This window comes from Phacochoerus africanus, chromosome 8 (genome assembly GCF_016906955.1).
Source record: "Phacochoerus africanus isolate WHEZ1 chromosome 8, ROS_Pafr_v1, whole genome shotgun sequence".
In the NCBI taxonomy this organism is placed as follows: Eukaryota; Metazoa; Chordata; class Mammalia; order Artiodactyla; family Suidae; genus Phacochoerus; species Phacochoerus africanus.
Genome location: NC_062551.1, coordinates 45,456,899 through 45,472,408, shown reverse-complemented (window position 1 = coordinate 45,472,408; position 15,510 = coordinate 45,456,899). Strand labels below are relative to the sequence as shown.

Below are 15,510 nucleotides of genomic sequence, written 5' to 3'. Positions count from 1 at the left end.
AACTGGAGTAACAAAATGCCAATTCTGACCTAGAAGCTTCACCATTCAGAATAAAAAACTGTTTCCCAGCCTCCCTTCCATCTGGATAAAGCTGTGAATAAATTCTGGTCAATGAAATGTAAAGCAAGTAAAAATTTTTCTGCTTCCCTCCCACTGCCCTGCTGCCTGGAACTTGGATGTGATGACCAGAACTCCAGCAGCCATCCTGGAGCATAAGGACAAGGGCCATTTCTTCAAAATGGCAGAGTTGAGGGCTGGATTCCTCGAAGGGCTTCCTACAGCCACCAAAACAGCCTGGACCGGTTACCTCTAGACTATTTTTGTTTGTTTGTTTGTTTTTAGGGCTACACCCAAGGCATATGGAAGTTCTTAGGCTAGGGGTCAAATCAGAGCTACAGCTGCCAGCCTACGCCAGAGCCACAGCAACGAGGGATCCAAGCCGTGTCTGTGACCTACACCACAGCTCACGGCAACGCCAGATTCTTAACCCACTGAGCAAGGCCAGGGATGGAACCCATGTCCTCATGGATACTAGTCGGATTCATTTCTGCTGCACCACAGGTGGAACTCCACCTCTAGACTATTTTTATGATTAGGAAAAATCCACCTTTTACCTCTTGCTCTGGGTTTTTCTATCATATGCAGACCAACAGAACATGTACATCACAGGTGCAAAAGAGAAGATGGCAGCACAGGCTGGTGAGGGGAGCAGTAAAGAAGAACTTCTACACACACCGTGTGCCCTAGGGGTCTTTTTCATTCCAGCTACACTGACCTCTTTGAGGTTTTCCAACACACCAAGCTCTTTTCAACCTCAAGGCCTTTGTCCCTTGGTGTAAAACACTCTCCCCTCCCCTCTTCACTCCTCCCAGCCTCCATATCTCAGTTCAGTTATCTCTCCCTCCAGGAGGCTGCCCCTAACGCCACAGATGAAAGCAGATGGCTGTTAACATATCCTAGTCACACCTTACAACCTCTCTCATGGTGTTTATTATGCTTGTGATTATAGCATAGTTTGTGCAATTATTGGCTCACTGCCTGTCTCCCCAGACTAGACTGTAGATGCCACAGGAGCAGGGAAGGATCTGTCTTAGTCACTGATGTGTCCCCAGCCAAGCAGCACAGCACCTAGCACTGACCTTACCGAGGATCTGCAGAACAATGAAGGCATGATTCAGATCTCGGCTGCTCAGAGAAGCTCCCTCACTGACCTAGCAATGCCAACCATTCCTTCTGCAAAGGTTTTCCCAGCAGCCTTTCATCACGGCTCTCTTTAGGCCCCTGTCAGCACCCTACCCCAGACCTCACTGTGTGGCAGCTAGTTTGGCCCATCAGGTGCTCTCCCAGGGAGTTCTAACCAAGACAGGGGGAGCAATTTCATCTTTGTTAAGTATGTGCAGTTGCCTGGCATGGCTGTGTCCACACACAGCTGGAGAGCAGGAGCTGACTGGTAAAGAAAAGCAGAGAGGGAAGACAATGGCGCCTGGAAAGAAAGAGGGAGAGAGGAGTTCCCGTCGTGGCTCAGTGGTTAACGAATCCAACTAGGAACCATGAGGTTGCGGGGGTTCGATCCCTGCCCTTGCTCAGTGGGTTAACGATCCGGCGTTGCCGTGAGCTGTGGTGTAGGTTGCAGATGCGGCTCAGATCCCGCATTGCTGTGGCTCTGGAGTAGGCCGGTGGCTACAGCTCCGATTCGACCCCTAGCCTGGGAACCTCCATATGCCGCGGGAGCCACTCAAGCAAACGCAAAAAGACAGGGGGGGAAAAAAAAAAAAGAAAGAGGGAGAGAGAAAGAGAGGAGACAGAGAGTGACTTGCCTTCATTCCTGATTCCTGCCCCTAGTGAAGCCTAACACCAGGCTTCCCTAAAGCCCCCACCTGTCCGAGTACCCCAGCTTCAAGGAGGCCTTTGTCCTCCTAAAGCATGGTTCACCATGGAGTCACTCACGTCACTGAAGATGTTCTTCTGCCAGTGAGAGTCGGGGTTGCTGTCCAGGTTCCAGAAGCGGATGGTATTGTCTGAGGAACAAGTCAGAAAAGATCCTGATGGCAGACAAGCTCTCTGATCTTCAAACTCAGGATATACCTACGGTCCCCAGAGAACAAGGCAAAGGGCGATTCAACATAATCACTTCAACGATGGCACTACGATATACTATTGCATTTTGGTGAAAAAAAGTATAAACTGCCTTAGTATAATGCCTTACAAGAAAAAAAATGACACGAAATAATATATTACCCAGGCCTCATCTTCAGCCCAGGCTATAAAACATCCCCACAAAACAATTCCTAAGGAAAACGGGCAGCTCAGTCAAAAATCACCATGCACAAAAGGAAGCAAGGTACCATGAGCAAGCAGCAGCAGAAACAACAGAGTCTAGCTTCAAATACTGGAATTATCCGACAGAATATAAAATAACTATGTTTAATATATTTGAAGAAATAACAGCACTTTGAGCCAATCAGAAACTATAAAAGAATAACCAAGCAGAACTGGAAAAGAACAAAATTGAACTACTTCTAGAAATGAAAAATAAAGCGTATTAAAAACAAAAGATTTGACACAGCTGAAAATTAAGTGAACTGCAAGACAGAACTAAAGACATCATTCAGAATGCAGCTCAGAGAGACAGAGAGAACGTATAAAGCAGGTATTCACTAGGAAGCACTAATGGCCAAATTTAGTAGCAGTTGAACTTGGGGATGGGAGTTATCAAGCCATGGCGGAGGACATGGGCTTGGCAGAAAGGCCTGAAGGGGCTGGAGCAGTCAAGGCCCTGTGAACTCTCAAAACTAACCTGCCGGACTTCCTGCAGAACAAAGGCTCATAGTAAGGAGAAACTCCTGGGAATGGAAACAAAGCTGATCAGGATAGAGACAAGAGACAGAAAGGAAAGAGGAGGTACAGATAAAATTGGACGTAACACAAAAATAGGAATATAACAAGGAAGTTTCAGAAAGCAAGCTGCCTTTTTTTTTTTTTGGTCACACCTGGGCATATGCAGGTTCCTGGGCCAGGGATAGAATCTGAACCACAGCTGCGACCTGTGCCACAGCTGTGGCAACACCAGATCCTTAACCCACTGTGCTGAGCCAGGGATCAAACCTGTGCCTCTGCATTGACCTGAGCAGCTGCAGTTGGGTCCTTAACCCACTGTGCCACAGCAGGAACTCCTGCCATTTTTTTGGGGGGATGTCTATTTAGGGCCATAGCCCTGGCATATGTAGGCTACGAGTCTAATCAGAGCTGTAGCCATTGGCCTACACCACAGTCACAGCAACACCAGATTCGAGCCGTGTCTATGACCTATACCACAGCTCACAGCAATGCCGGATCCTTAACCCACTGAGCCAGGACAGGGATCAAACCTGCATCCTCATGGATACTAGTCAGATTCATTTCCACTAAGCCACAATGAGCGCTCCTGCCATATTTTTTAAATAAACAAACAAAAAATCATAGAAGACAGAGTTCTTTCTTGGGAAGTTAGCTGCCCTGAACCACACCAACTTCTAAAAATTCAGAAAAACCAGTAACACAAAAAATGAACAACAAAAAAGCGATCAAGGCCAAGCCCCAGAGTTACTCATTAAAATAAAAGAAAAAAAAAAAAAAACGGAAAAGAAAAAAAGCACACTGGAACACATCAAAATTATAATTTCTATTTTAAAATCAGCTAAAAGACATTAACAAAGTGATTTAAGACATGAAAAGCAACTTAAATCATAATTAGAAAAACCCAAGAGTTCCTCTGTGGCTCAGCAGGTTAAAGACCTGGTGTCGTCACTACTGTGGCTCAGATTGTTACTGTGGCACCAGTTTGATCCCTGGCCTAGGAACTTCCATATGTTGCAAGTGTGGCCAAAAAGAAAAAAAAATTAGGAAAACCCAGAGATTAGATGACAGAATTCAAAGTTAAAAATAAATGAAGAAATCATTCAGAAATAAAGGCCAAATTAAGAACCCAAGACTAAATAAACACAAAAGATAAGGCATTAATGCATAAAACTGGGGGGGAAGGGCACACCTGGAGCAGGCAGAAGTTTCTGGGTCAGGAATCAACTTGAGCCACAGCAGTGACAATGCCATATCCTTAATCACTAGGCCACCAAGGAACTTCTTAAGGAGGAAATTATTAAAAATCAAAAAGAAATGATGAAAGAGCTAATAGGATTGGAGGAAAAGTGGCAAATATTGAAGCTAGGCAGAGAAGTTCCAAGTTTCTATACAGATGATAGAAATCCCTGAAGAAAAGCAAATCAAGGGAACAGGAAAAAAAAATACTAAAATCTGTAATTCAAGAATATATATACTATAGGAGTTCCCGTTGTGGCTCAGTGGTTAACGAATCCGACTAGGAACCATGAGGTTGCGGACTCGATCCTTGGCCTTGCTCAGTGGGTTGAGGATCTGGCGTTGCTGTGAGCTGTGGTGTAGGTTGAAGAAAAGGCTCAGATCCCACGTTGCTGTGGCTCTGGCATAGGCCGGTGGCTACAGCTCCGATTCGACTCCTAGCCTGGGACCCTCCATATGCTGTGGGAGCGGCCCAAGAAATGGCAAAAAGACAAAAAAAAAAAAAGAAAGAAAGAAAGAAAAGAAAAGAAAAGAATATATATACTATAAATGGAGTTCCTGTCATGGCTCAGTGGTAATGAACCTGACTGGTATCCATGAGGATGTGGGTTCGATCCCTGGCCTTGTTCAGGGAGTTAAGGATCTGGCGTTGCCGTGAGCTGTGGTGGAGGTTGCAGATGTGGCTCGGATCTCACATTGCTGTAGCTGTGGTGTAGGCCAGCAGCTAAAGCTCCGATTTGACCCCTAGTTTGGGAACTTCCATATGCCACAGGTACAGCCCTAAAAAGAAAAAAAAAAAAAAAGAATATATATACTATACAAACCAATATGAAGACAAAATTTCAGCAACATTACTAAGCTTAAAAAGAAAAAAGTCAGAGTTCCCATCGTGGCTCAGTGGAAACAAATCTGACTAGCATCCTTGAGGATGTGGGTTTTCCATCCCTGGCCTCGCTCAGTGGGTCAAGGATCCAGCATTGCTGTGGCTGTGGCTGTGGCTGGCGGCTACAGCTCTGATTCTACTCCTAGCTGGGAACTTCCATATGCTGCAAGTGAGGCCCTAAGAAGACAAAAAAAAAAAAAAAAAATGTCCTTTGGGCTTCTAGGCAAAAACTGCAAGTCACTTAAAAGGAAAAGAAAGATACCAGACATTTCAATAACCATTAAGAAAAAGGAGTAACATATTTAATATAGACAAGGAAAGAAAATGTGAGCTAAGCACTTTCTATCCAGCAAAAGTTGACTTTCAAATAAAAAGGGTACTTAACAACATTCAACCCAGGAAATACCGTTCTCAGTTATCAACAGGACAGTACTGTGATCAACATGCAAAAACTCAGGAAATAATGATCCCATGACCTATTCTTGAAAAATTTCCTAAAGAGTAAGCATTAGATAACAACTAGAGGAGTGCCCATTGTGGCTCAGTGAGTTGAGAACCCAAAACAGTATCCAGGAGGATGCAGTTCAATCCCTGGCCTCCCTCAGTGGGTTAGGATCTGGCATTGCTATGGCTGTGGTGTAGGTTGCAGGTGCAGCTCTGATTCCAACCCCTAGTCCAGGAACTGCCATATGCCACAGGTGCAGCCGTGAAAAGAAAAAAAAAGATAAGAACTAGAGAGATGCCAACATGAGGATTAAATATATAGTTACTTGTAAAATTAAGAATAAAAACAAAGGAAAGTCAAGTCACATCAATGAAAATAAAACAGCATAGGGAACTCCAAAAAGCTGTCTATGCAAAGTTTTTTTTTAGGGCCATACCCATGGCACATGGAAGTTCCCAGGCTAAGGTCTAATTGGAGCTACAGCCGCCAGCCTATGCCTCAGCCACAGCAACGTGAGCTCTGAGCCATGTCTGTAACCTACACACAGCTCACAGCAACGCCAGATCTTTAACCCACTGAGCGAGGCCAGGGATCAAACCCTCGTCCTCATGGATATTAGTTGGGTCCAATACTGCTGAGTCAGGATGGGAACTCCATGTCAATGAAAACAGGCTGGCATAAACTATCAAAATCAACTTTTTCAGAACTCTGGAATCTCACTTACATCAAACAAAGGAGGGCTTAATGAAGAAAAAAGTTGCTGAGTTTTGACAACCAAGGACACGGCTATCAAATCACTAGCTGACTTGTGATGGAACATGATGGAGGATAACATGAGAAAAAGAATACACACACACACATATCTATAACTGGGTCATTTTGCTGTACAGCAAACATTGACGGAATATTGTAAATCAACTATAATAAAAATTTTTTAAAAATTACTAGCTGAACACTAAGATAATGGAATAGAGACTTCTGTGACCATACATGAAAAAGAATACAATCTTCAAAAGCACAGTTCCGAAAAGTCATTAAACAATTACAACACACAACAACAAACCTTGGGGAGAAGTAGAATTTGATTTCCAGAGTTACACATTTTTTAAAAAAAATGTTATTTATTTACTCATGTATTTTTTCCAAATGCACCCAAGGTTGAATCTGAGCCAGAGCTGGGACCTACACCACCAGCTGCAGCATGCCAGTTCCTTAACCCACTGCACTGGGCTGGGGAGCAAACCTGCACCTTTGCAGTTACCTGAGCCACTGCAGTAATATCCTTAAACCTACAGCACAAGAGCAGAAACTACTAAATCAACTGTTTTTTTTTTTCTTCCTCCCAGGTCTTTTTGTCTTTTTAGGGCTGTACCTGTGGCATATGGAGGTTCCCAGGCTAGGGGTCGAATCGGAGCTGTAGCCGCTGGCCTACGCCACAGCCACAGCAATGCCAGATCTGAGCCGCATTTATGACCTACACCACAGCTCATGGCAACGCTGGATCCTTAACCCAATGAGCAAGGCCAGGGATCGAACCCGCAACCTCATGGTTCCTAGTTGGATTTGTTTCTGCTGCGCCACAATGGGAACTCCAAAATCAACTGTTTTAAATATGATAAAAAAGATCAAAGAAATTGTGGACAAAGAACTAAAGGAAACCAAGAGAATAATGTCTCACCAAATAGGGACTATAAATAAAGAGACAAATTATAAAATGGAACCAAAAAGAAACCTGGAGCTGAAGAGTAGAATAACTAAAATAAAACATTCATTAGCGTTCAAAAGCAAATTTGACAGGCAAAAGAAAAGAATCAGTGAAGCTGAAAATAGGTCAACTGAAATTACTTAGTCTAAGGATCCAAAAGAAAAAAAGTATAAAGGAAAATGAATACAGCCCAAGGGACCTATGGAATAGCCTAGAGAATACCAACATAGACATTATAGAAGTACTAGAAAGAAAGGACAGAGGGAAAAGAGCAGAAAAATATTTGAAAAAATAACAGCCAAAAACTTCTCAAATTTGATAAAAGACATAAATCAACACATTTAAAAAACTTAAAAAATTTTGAGTAGGATAAACAAACTAAAAGAGATGTACACTGGGAGTTACCATCGTGGCTCAGTAGTTAACAAACCCAACTAGCATCCATGAGGATGTGGGTTCGATCCCTGGCCTTGCTCATTGGGTTAAGGACCCTGCATTGCCGTGGCTGTGGTGTAGGCCCGCAGCTGCAGCTCCAATTCGACCCCTAGTCTGGGAACTTCTATATGATGTGGGTGTGGCCCCAAAAAGACAGAAAAAAAGAAAGAAAAGAGATCCACATCAAGACACACTGCAAATCACTGAAAGCCAAAGCCAAAAGAGTACCTTAAAAGCAACAAGAGACAAGCAATTTATGTCATACAAAGGATCCACAATAAAGTTAACAGTTGATTTCTCATCAGAAATCATGGAAACCCAGAAGGCAGGAGGACAACACATTTAAGTACGATAAAGAAAAAAAGAATTTTATATCAAGCAAAAGAATCCTTCAAAATGGAAAAATTGGGTGTTCTCTTGTGGTGCAGCAGGTTAAGGATCTGATGTTGTCACTACAGCAGCTTGTGTTGAGGCTATGGCATGGGTTCAATCCCTGGCCTAGAACGGGCACAGTCATAGAAAAAAAAACAGAAAACTTGGAAGAACTCACATGTAACAAAAGTTGAGGGAATTTGTGCCCAGTAGACCTGCCCTATGAGAAATGCTAAGAGAGTCCTTTCGGGTTAAGTCAGTCAAAGGACATTAGACACTAACCTATATATGAAGAAATAATGAACACTGGTAAAGGTAGCTATATAAATAAATAAAAAAGCCAGTATTATCATATTTTGGGTTTGTAACTCCTTTTTCTTTTCCTATATGGTTTAAAAGACAAAGGCAAAGACAATAATTAAACATCAGTGTTAATGAGAATACAGTGTATAAAGATATAATTTGTGACAATAACAACATGGGGGGGGGACAGAACTATATAAGGGGCAGAATGTTTATATACTATTGAAGCTAAGTTGGTATTACTTCAAACTAATTTGTTAAAAATTTAGATGAGGAGTTCCCTAGTGGCCTAGTGGTTAAGAAGTTGGCATCACTGCCGTGGCTTGGATTCAATGCCTGGCCCAGAAATTCCTGCACACTGCGGGCACAGCCAAAAAAAAAAAAAAAAAAGTCACCTGTAATCCTCCAGTAAGAAAATAACTTTAAAATATACAGAAGAGGAAATGAGAAGGAAATCAAAATGAGACATTACCAAAAAAAAAAAAAAAATCAATTACATGGAGTTCCTGACATGGTGCAGTGGGTTAAGAATCTGACTGTAGCGGCTGGGGCTCCTGTGGAGGTGCAGGTTGGAAGCCCAGTGCAGTGGGTTAATGGATCTGGTGTTCAACACCTGGCCCAGGAACTTCCATACGCTGCAGGTCTGGCCATAAAGAACATAATAAAATAAAGAAGATCTCAAATCAATTAACTTCTCACCTGAAGGAACTAGAAAACAAAGAGCAAACTAAACCAAAAGCTAGCAGAAGGAAGGAAATAATAAAAAGTATAACAGAGATAAACAGTCTTTTCTGAAGAAATGGAAAAGTTGATCCTAAAATTTATAAAGAATTGAAAGGGATCCCCATATAGCCAAATCAAATTACTACGAAGCTAGAGTAATTGAAACAATGTGGTACTGGCGTAAAGATAGACATGTATGAATAAAATAAAACTGTAATTAAACCCATACACCCATGGTCAGTTGATTTTCAACAAGGATGCCAAGATCACCCAATGGGGTAATAGTCTGCTCAACCAGTGCTGCTGGAACCATCTATCCATGAGCAAAACAATGAAGTTAGACCCTTACTTTCACACCATATACAAAAATTAGAGGATAAATACCTAAGTGGAAAAGCTAAAATTATAAAACTTTTAGAAGAAAACATAAGGGTAAGTCTTTGTGACCATGAACGTGGTGATTTGGGGGGGGGGGGTGTTTTGATTGCACCAGTGGCATGTGGATGTTTCCAGGCCAGGGATCGAAGCCACACCACAGCAGTGACCCAAGCCGCTGCAGTGACAACACCAGACTTAACAAGCTGTGCCACAAGGGAACTCCTGGAAATGGTTTTTTAGGTATGACACCAAAGGCACAAGGAACAAAGCAAAAAACAGAGAAATTAGACTTCATTACATTAAAAACCTGTGTTCCTCAAAGGTCACCATCAAGAAAGACATAAAGAACAGGAGAAAATATTTACAAACCATATATTTACAAAAAATATTTACAAACCATATCAAACTAGTATTCAGAACATAAAAGAACTCTTACAACTCAAAAGCAAAAAGACAAATAACTAAGAAATGGGCAAGGAGGTGTTCCCCTCGTAGCTCAGCAGAAACGAATCTGACTAGTATCCATGCAGACACAGGTTGGATCCCTGGCCTTGATCAATGGGTTAAGGATCCAGCGTTGCTGTGAGCTGTGGTGTAGATTGCAGAAGCGGCTCAGATCTGACATGCTGTGGCTGTGGCGTAGGCCAGTGGCTACAGCTCCAATTCGACCCCTAGCCTGGGAACCTCCATATGCTGTGGGTGCAGCCCTGAAAAACAAACAAACAAACAAAAGAAATGGCAAAAGTTTTACACAGACATTTCTCCAAAGAGGATACAAATGACCAACAAGCACATGAAAAGAGGCTCAAAATCATTCATCAATAGGGAAATACAAGTCAAAATCGCAATATCGTACCGTCCTGCAAATACTAAGATAGCTATAACTTTTAAAAAAACCAAAGAGAAAAATAACCAGTGTTGTCAAGGATGCAGAGAAACTGGAATTTTCATACATTGCTGATGGGAACGTAAAATGGGGCAGCTACCACGGAAAAGCCTGGTAGTGGTTTCTCGAAAAGTTAAACATAGAATTACCACATGACCCAGTAATTCCACTCCTGGGTATACATCCAAAAGAAATGAAAACAGATGTTCAAACAAAGCTTGTACATGAATGTTCACAACAGCACTATTCACAATAGTCACAAGTTTATTTTGGCTATTATGAATAGGAAATAAACCAAAAGGAAATAATTGAAATGTCCATCAACTGATGAATCATAACAAAATGTATTATCCATACAATGGAATAGTATCATTCAAACTTAAAAAAGAGCAAAGTACTCAAACATGCTACAACAGAGATGCATCTTGAAAACACGTTAAATGAAGGAAGCCTGACACAGGATCCACAAGTCTGTGATTCCATCTATACGAAATATTCCAAACAGGCAAACCCATAGCAACAGAAAAGATATTAGCTGTTGCTATGGGTTGGGGACAGCTAATGGGGACAGTGGGAATGGAGAGTGACTGCTTAAAAGGTACAGAATTTCCTTTTGGGGTGATGAAAAAATTCTAGAACCAGATAGTGATGGTTGCACCAACACTGTGAATGTACTAAAGGACACTGAATTGTACATTTAAAATGACATAAATGATAAATTTTATGTGTATTTTACCATAATATGTATGTACACTTATACGCCCCTCAAATAAATGGGGTCAAAAAGGAGAGAATATAGTATATAATGGCTATATGATCAGATCATATACAGTAGAATTATTTTAAAAATTGGGGAAAAATGGAGAACACATATGGACAAAAGTTGCTTTAACTGTTTTCAGAATTGAATTATTCTTGGACTGCTGTATTATAACATCAGAACAAGGAAATGATTAACTGGGGATATTCTAATTCCATCATCCCCTTTGTCTTTGAGAACTAGGATTCTGGAAGGCCTAATCCAATAGCTATGAGATCCCCAGCACCCAGACTGTGATTTTGAAATAAAAATTCAAACTGAAAAAACAAAACAAAACAAAAAACCAGGACCTCTTGAAGAAATGGCTGATTCCAGGTCTGGGCCAGGAAATGTACAAGATGAGGCCAGAACACCTCATCATCCCAGAGAGCAAGGCAGCCGTCAAAGACCACTGGGGTCATGTCCAAAGGACCCAGGAGCCAACCTGAAGAGGCTTCCACTGGTTCAAGATGGGACAATTTGAGCTCCAATAATGTTCATAATTGCAATGGATTAAGATATAGCCAATATATTAAATATATGAATTTATAATGATAATAAATAAAAACAACTAGTTACCTTTAGAGGACAGGGAACCAATTCATTATCTTGAAAACTGGTAATTAAAGGGAAAGAATCAAGCACTTATCCTGCCTTTCCTATAGGAAGTGTACCACTGGGTGACCAAATGGTAGATGAGGGGAAGTTTCTCTTCATATAAGAAGTCCAACTAATAAAAAGAAATGATAGAATTAGAATATCACCATATTGCAACCCCTGATGAATAAACGGATCTAGGCACTGAGTGTCAACAGCTGCTAACAATATCAATAAACTACATTTCTTTTGTGTGGTTTCCTAAATCTTCATTTTATTTTTTAAAAATAGGAAGGCTAGAGAAAGACAGGACATTGGAGTAACAGAAAAAGACAACATGGGGAAGAGGCAATTCTTAAATCCACATTGGCCGAGAACTTTCCAGAACTGATAAAAAGATCTATCCACAGATCCTTTTGTTGAGAATACATATATATACATATAAATAACAGGCAGATGCCAAGAAAATGAACTGGAAAAAAAAAAAACGCACATAATAAACTGGTAACAAAAGTGAGGGTGAAAGAGAGAAGATTAGGTGGGGGAGGTGATCAAAACAGACTAGACTTATCTAATATTTCACCTTTTTTTCAGGGAGAATATGTTTATGTATAATTTTTTAAAGTTAAAAAACAGTCTTGTTAAGTGAGAAAAGTGCCGGCAACAGAAATGGCAGATCCACAAAGGCAGATGTATTCAAGCAAAGGGCAGACTAATGCCAATTCAAAAGGATACAGTTATTTCTCATAATCCTGAACTGGGCCACTGAAAACAGCTTCTCTAGGACAAACATTCCAAGTGACAAGAAATTTTCAGAAAATTTTTTTTCTGTAAAGTAGAATACCAATACAATTCTCCCTCTACCAGTTGCCTTATCTGCAAGAAGTACTTAGAACCGCTTTAGAGAATGAAAAATCCCCACAGATTCATTCTCAGAAAATAAAGACTTTTTCAACACTTAAAATGAACTACACAAATGACCTTGACAGAAAGCTCCCTGAAGTCCACGTGTTCCTGCTGTGGGACCTTTGCTCTTGCTGTACCCCCTGTTGGGGACATGCCCCACTCCCCGCTTTCTGCAGGTCTCCACTGCAATGTCATGTCCTCAGAGAGGCTTTCTGTGGCCACTCTCCCTTCTGGAATATCCCCCTTGACCCCTTTCCCCCAGGTGGCTTTGGGTTTCTTCACAGTTATTGCACTTGGCATGTTCTATACTGACATGCTTACAGATCTACTCTGCCACCCAGTTACACGCTCCAGGAGTGCAGGACCTGTGTCAGCTTCCTGCCCAGCTGCATCCCCAGTACCTAGAACAGACCCTGGCACATAGTAAGGGGCCATGAGTATCTTTGGCAGGTATGGCTGAATGGGTTCCCTAAACTCTGCAGAAGATTCCAGATGAAGCTGAGCCAGGGTGGGGGAGGGAGGAAGGGGCTCACCTCCACGTTCCAGACGTAGGAGCTGTGGAAGAGCTCCGACCACATCTTGCCTATTTTGTTGATGTCTTTGACATCCCAGATGTAGATGCTGTGGTCCTTATACACGCAGGAGAGCCACTGGTGGTTGGGGTCGAAGGTCAGAGCCACTGTATCCGGGTAGACAGCTTCCGCCTTCCTACGGAAGAGGAAGCTAACAGGGCCGCATGAGTCATCAATCACCATCGATGCTACTGTGAGGAGTGACAGCTGCCTCTGGTGACACTTGAGCTGCCTCCTGTCTGGAAATGCCATTTCTTATATTTGTGGTGACACATCTCTCCTGCTCCAACTCCACTTCTCCCTCCTCTATCTTCTTCCTCTGCTTTGCTTTGCTTCTAAAACAGAGATTATAAACCAGAAGCCTCTGTCTGGCTTCCAAGAGGGTCTGAATTTTTGACTCCTGTTAACATTTCTTTCCCTTCACTTCACCTGGCCCAAGTGCCATCCTCTCTCTCTGAGTATAAAAGGATGATGGGCATGAAGCTCAGGCCTTCCCTCTTGGCCTCACCAACACATGATCAAAATTCCCTGTGCATGGAGTTCCCGTCGTGGCTCAGTGGTTAATGAACCTAACTAGCATTCATGAGGATGCGGGTTTGATCCCTGGTCTCACTCAGTGGGTTAAGGATCTGGTGTTGCTGTGAAGTGTGGTGCAGGTCACAGATGCGGCTTAGAGCCTGGGTTGCCGTGGCTGTGGCGTAGGCTGGCGGCTACAGATCTGATTGGACCCTTAGCCTGGGAACCTCCATATGCTGCAGGTGCAGCCCTAAAAAGACAAAAAAAAAAAAAAAAAATTCCCTGTGCAAGGGGCTGGGGAGCCTTCCCCTAGCTTGAGGTCTTCCTACCAAGGCTATGGTTTACTGAGCACTTACTGTGTGCCAGGCTGAGAGCTTTAGCCCCACGGAATTCCCATGAGAGGTGGTACTACACTGTACAGATGGGGAAAGTGAAGCACTGGTTGATACACTGCGCTACCTGAGGCCACATGGCACACAGCAGAAGGTGGCAGAGCTGGGCACCCTGGCCACTCCCACACATCACCGTCTGTGGGCTGCTTACCCACCTTCTCTTCCCTTTGTGATATCCAGTCACCCCTTCCATGCCCTCTCTTAGAAAAGGCACACCCAGGAGGTAGTGTCCAGCAGTCTATGAAGAGGCAGCCCCAGGCACCCTGTACCCCCAGGTTAGGTAGCCCCCTGCCCTAGAACAGACTTAGAACAAAGGGGGAGGTCCACCAGAGCTCAGCCCTTCCACTGGCTCTCATGCCACCAGAGGCATCTACTACACAAGGCCTGACCGTGTAACACCGGTGCCTGAAGCCCTAGAGGCTGCCTACTGACCTCAGCCTCCTGCTTGTCTCCTTCCATCCTCCACAGCACACTGGGCTCCAGCCACTCAGCCCCTCGCTGTTCCCATGACACGCTGAGCCCAGTGTGCTGTCCCCCTAAAGCCTTTACGCCAGTTGTCAGGACCCAGCCGGCTTCTTCTGGCCAGAGAGGGCCCCATGGCCACCCAGTCAACATAGCCCCATCCCTCAGATGCTCTCCTTCTTGAGTCCCTGCTTTATTTCAGCAAAGCATCTATGACTGTCCGAAATGCTATTGTTTAGCATTAAGCACCCTCATTAGATTTCACTTGAAGAGATTCTGCTGCCTCGTTAAGAGCCTGTATCCTGCTTCCAGCTCCAGGCTAGCCAATCGGTCAGTGGTCCTGGAAGCCTGGATGGATGCCACGGATGGCTCTCTGGGTAGACCCCTCTCCCTCCCCCACTGGGTAGTACCTGGGCTCCAGCCCCTGGGCCACATCCACCCCGAGGTAGTGTGGCTTGGGCAGATTGGCGAGGTAGTGCAGGCTGTGGGCTTGGAAGATGCGGACTATCCCATCTGTGCAGCCACAGAAAATGAGCTCCTGGCTGACACAGAGGCAGGAAGACAAGGAGACCTGTGGGCACAAAGGGGACCCAAGTGGATTTGGTGCTTTGTGTGGCCTGGTTCAGGGACAGGGGGGCGGGCAGAACAGCCTTGGGCCTCCAGAGAAGCCTTATAGTTTTGGGGTCTAAAAAGCCCATTTTTTGCAAATTTTAAGATTTTGGGTGGGTGGGGTCTTTTTGTTTGTTTGTTTCTTTGTCTTTTTAGGGCTGCATCCATGGCTTATGGAGGTTCCCAGGCTAGGGGTCTAATCGGAGCTTCAGCTACAGGGCTTACACCACAGCCAAAGTCACAGCCACGCCAGATCCAAGCTGCGTCTGCGACCTGCACCACCACTTGCGGCAGTGCCGGATCTCAAACTCAATGAGTGAGGCCAGGGATCAAACCTGTGTCCTCATAGAAACTAGTCCGATTCGTTTTGGTTGAGACACCATGGGAACTCCGCAAACTTTACGATTTTTGAAATCAGGATGTAGTGCACAGTCACTAGTGAATGGAAGGTGG

General features: G+C 43.5%; 1 protein-coding gene across 7 annotated transcripts in view; it reads right to left on the bottom strand.

Moving 5' to 3' along the window:
- WDR62 (WD repeat domain 62) overlaps positions 1–15,510 on the bottom strand; it is a 54,144-nt gene that overhangs the window by 23,303 nt on the left and 15,331 nt on the right. For 6 of the 7 annotated variants that reach the window (XR_007136689.1, XM_047794034.1, XM_047794033.1 and 3 more), the window contains 3 exons: positions 14,859–15,019; positions 13,040–13,229; positions 1,948–2,085 (listed from right to left, as the gene is read on the bottom strand). Coding sequence is in view for 6 of the 7 variants with exons in the window: in XM_047794034.1 (XP_047649990.1) it covers positions 1,948–2,085; positions 13,040–13,229; positions 14,859–15,019 (489 nt within the window). In the remaining variant the exon portion in view is untranslated. Of the gene's footprint in view, positions 1–1,947; positions 2,086–2,797; positions 2,844–13,039; positions 13,230–14,858; positions 15,020–15,510 lie in introns of all 7 variants that reach the window. The other variant, XM_047794030.1, reaches the window with a different exon arrangement.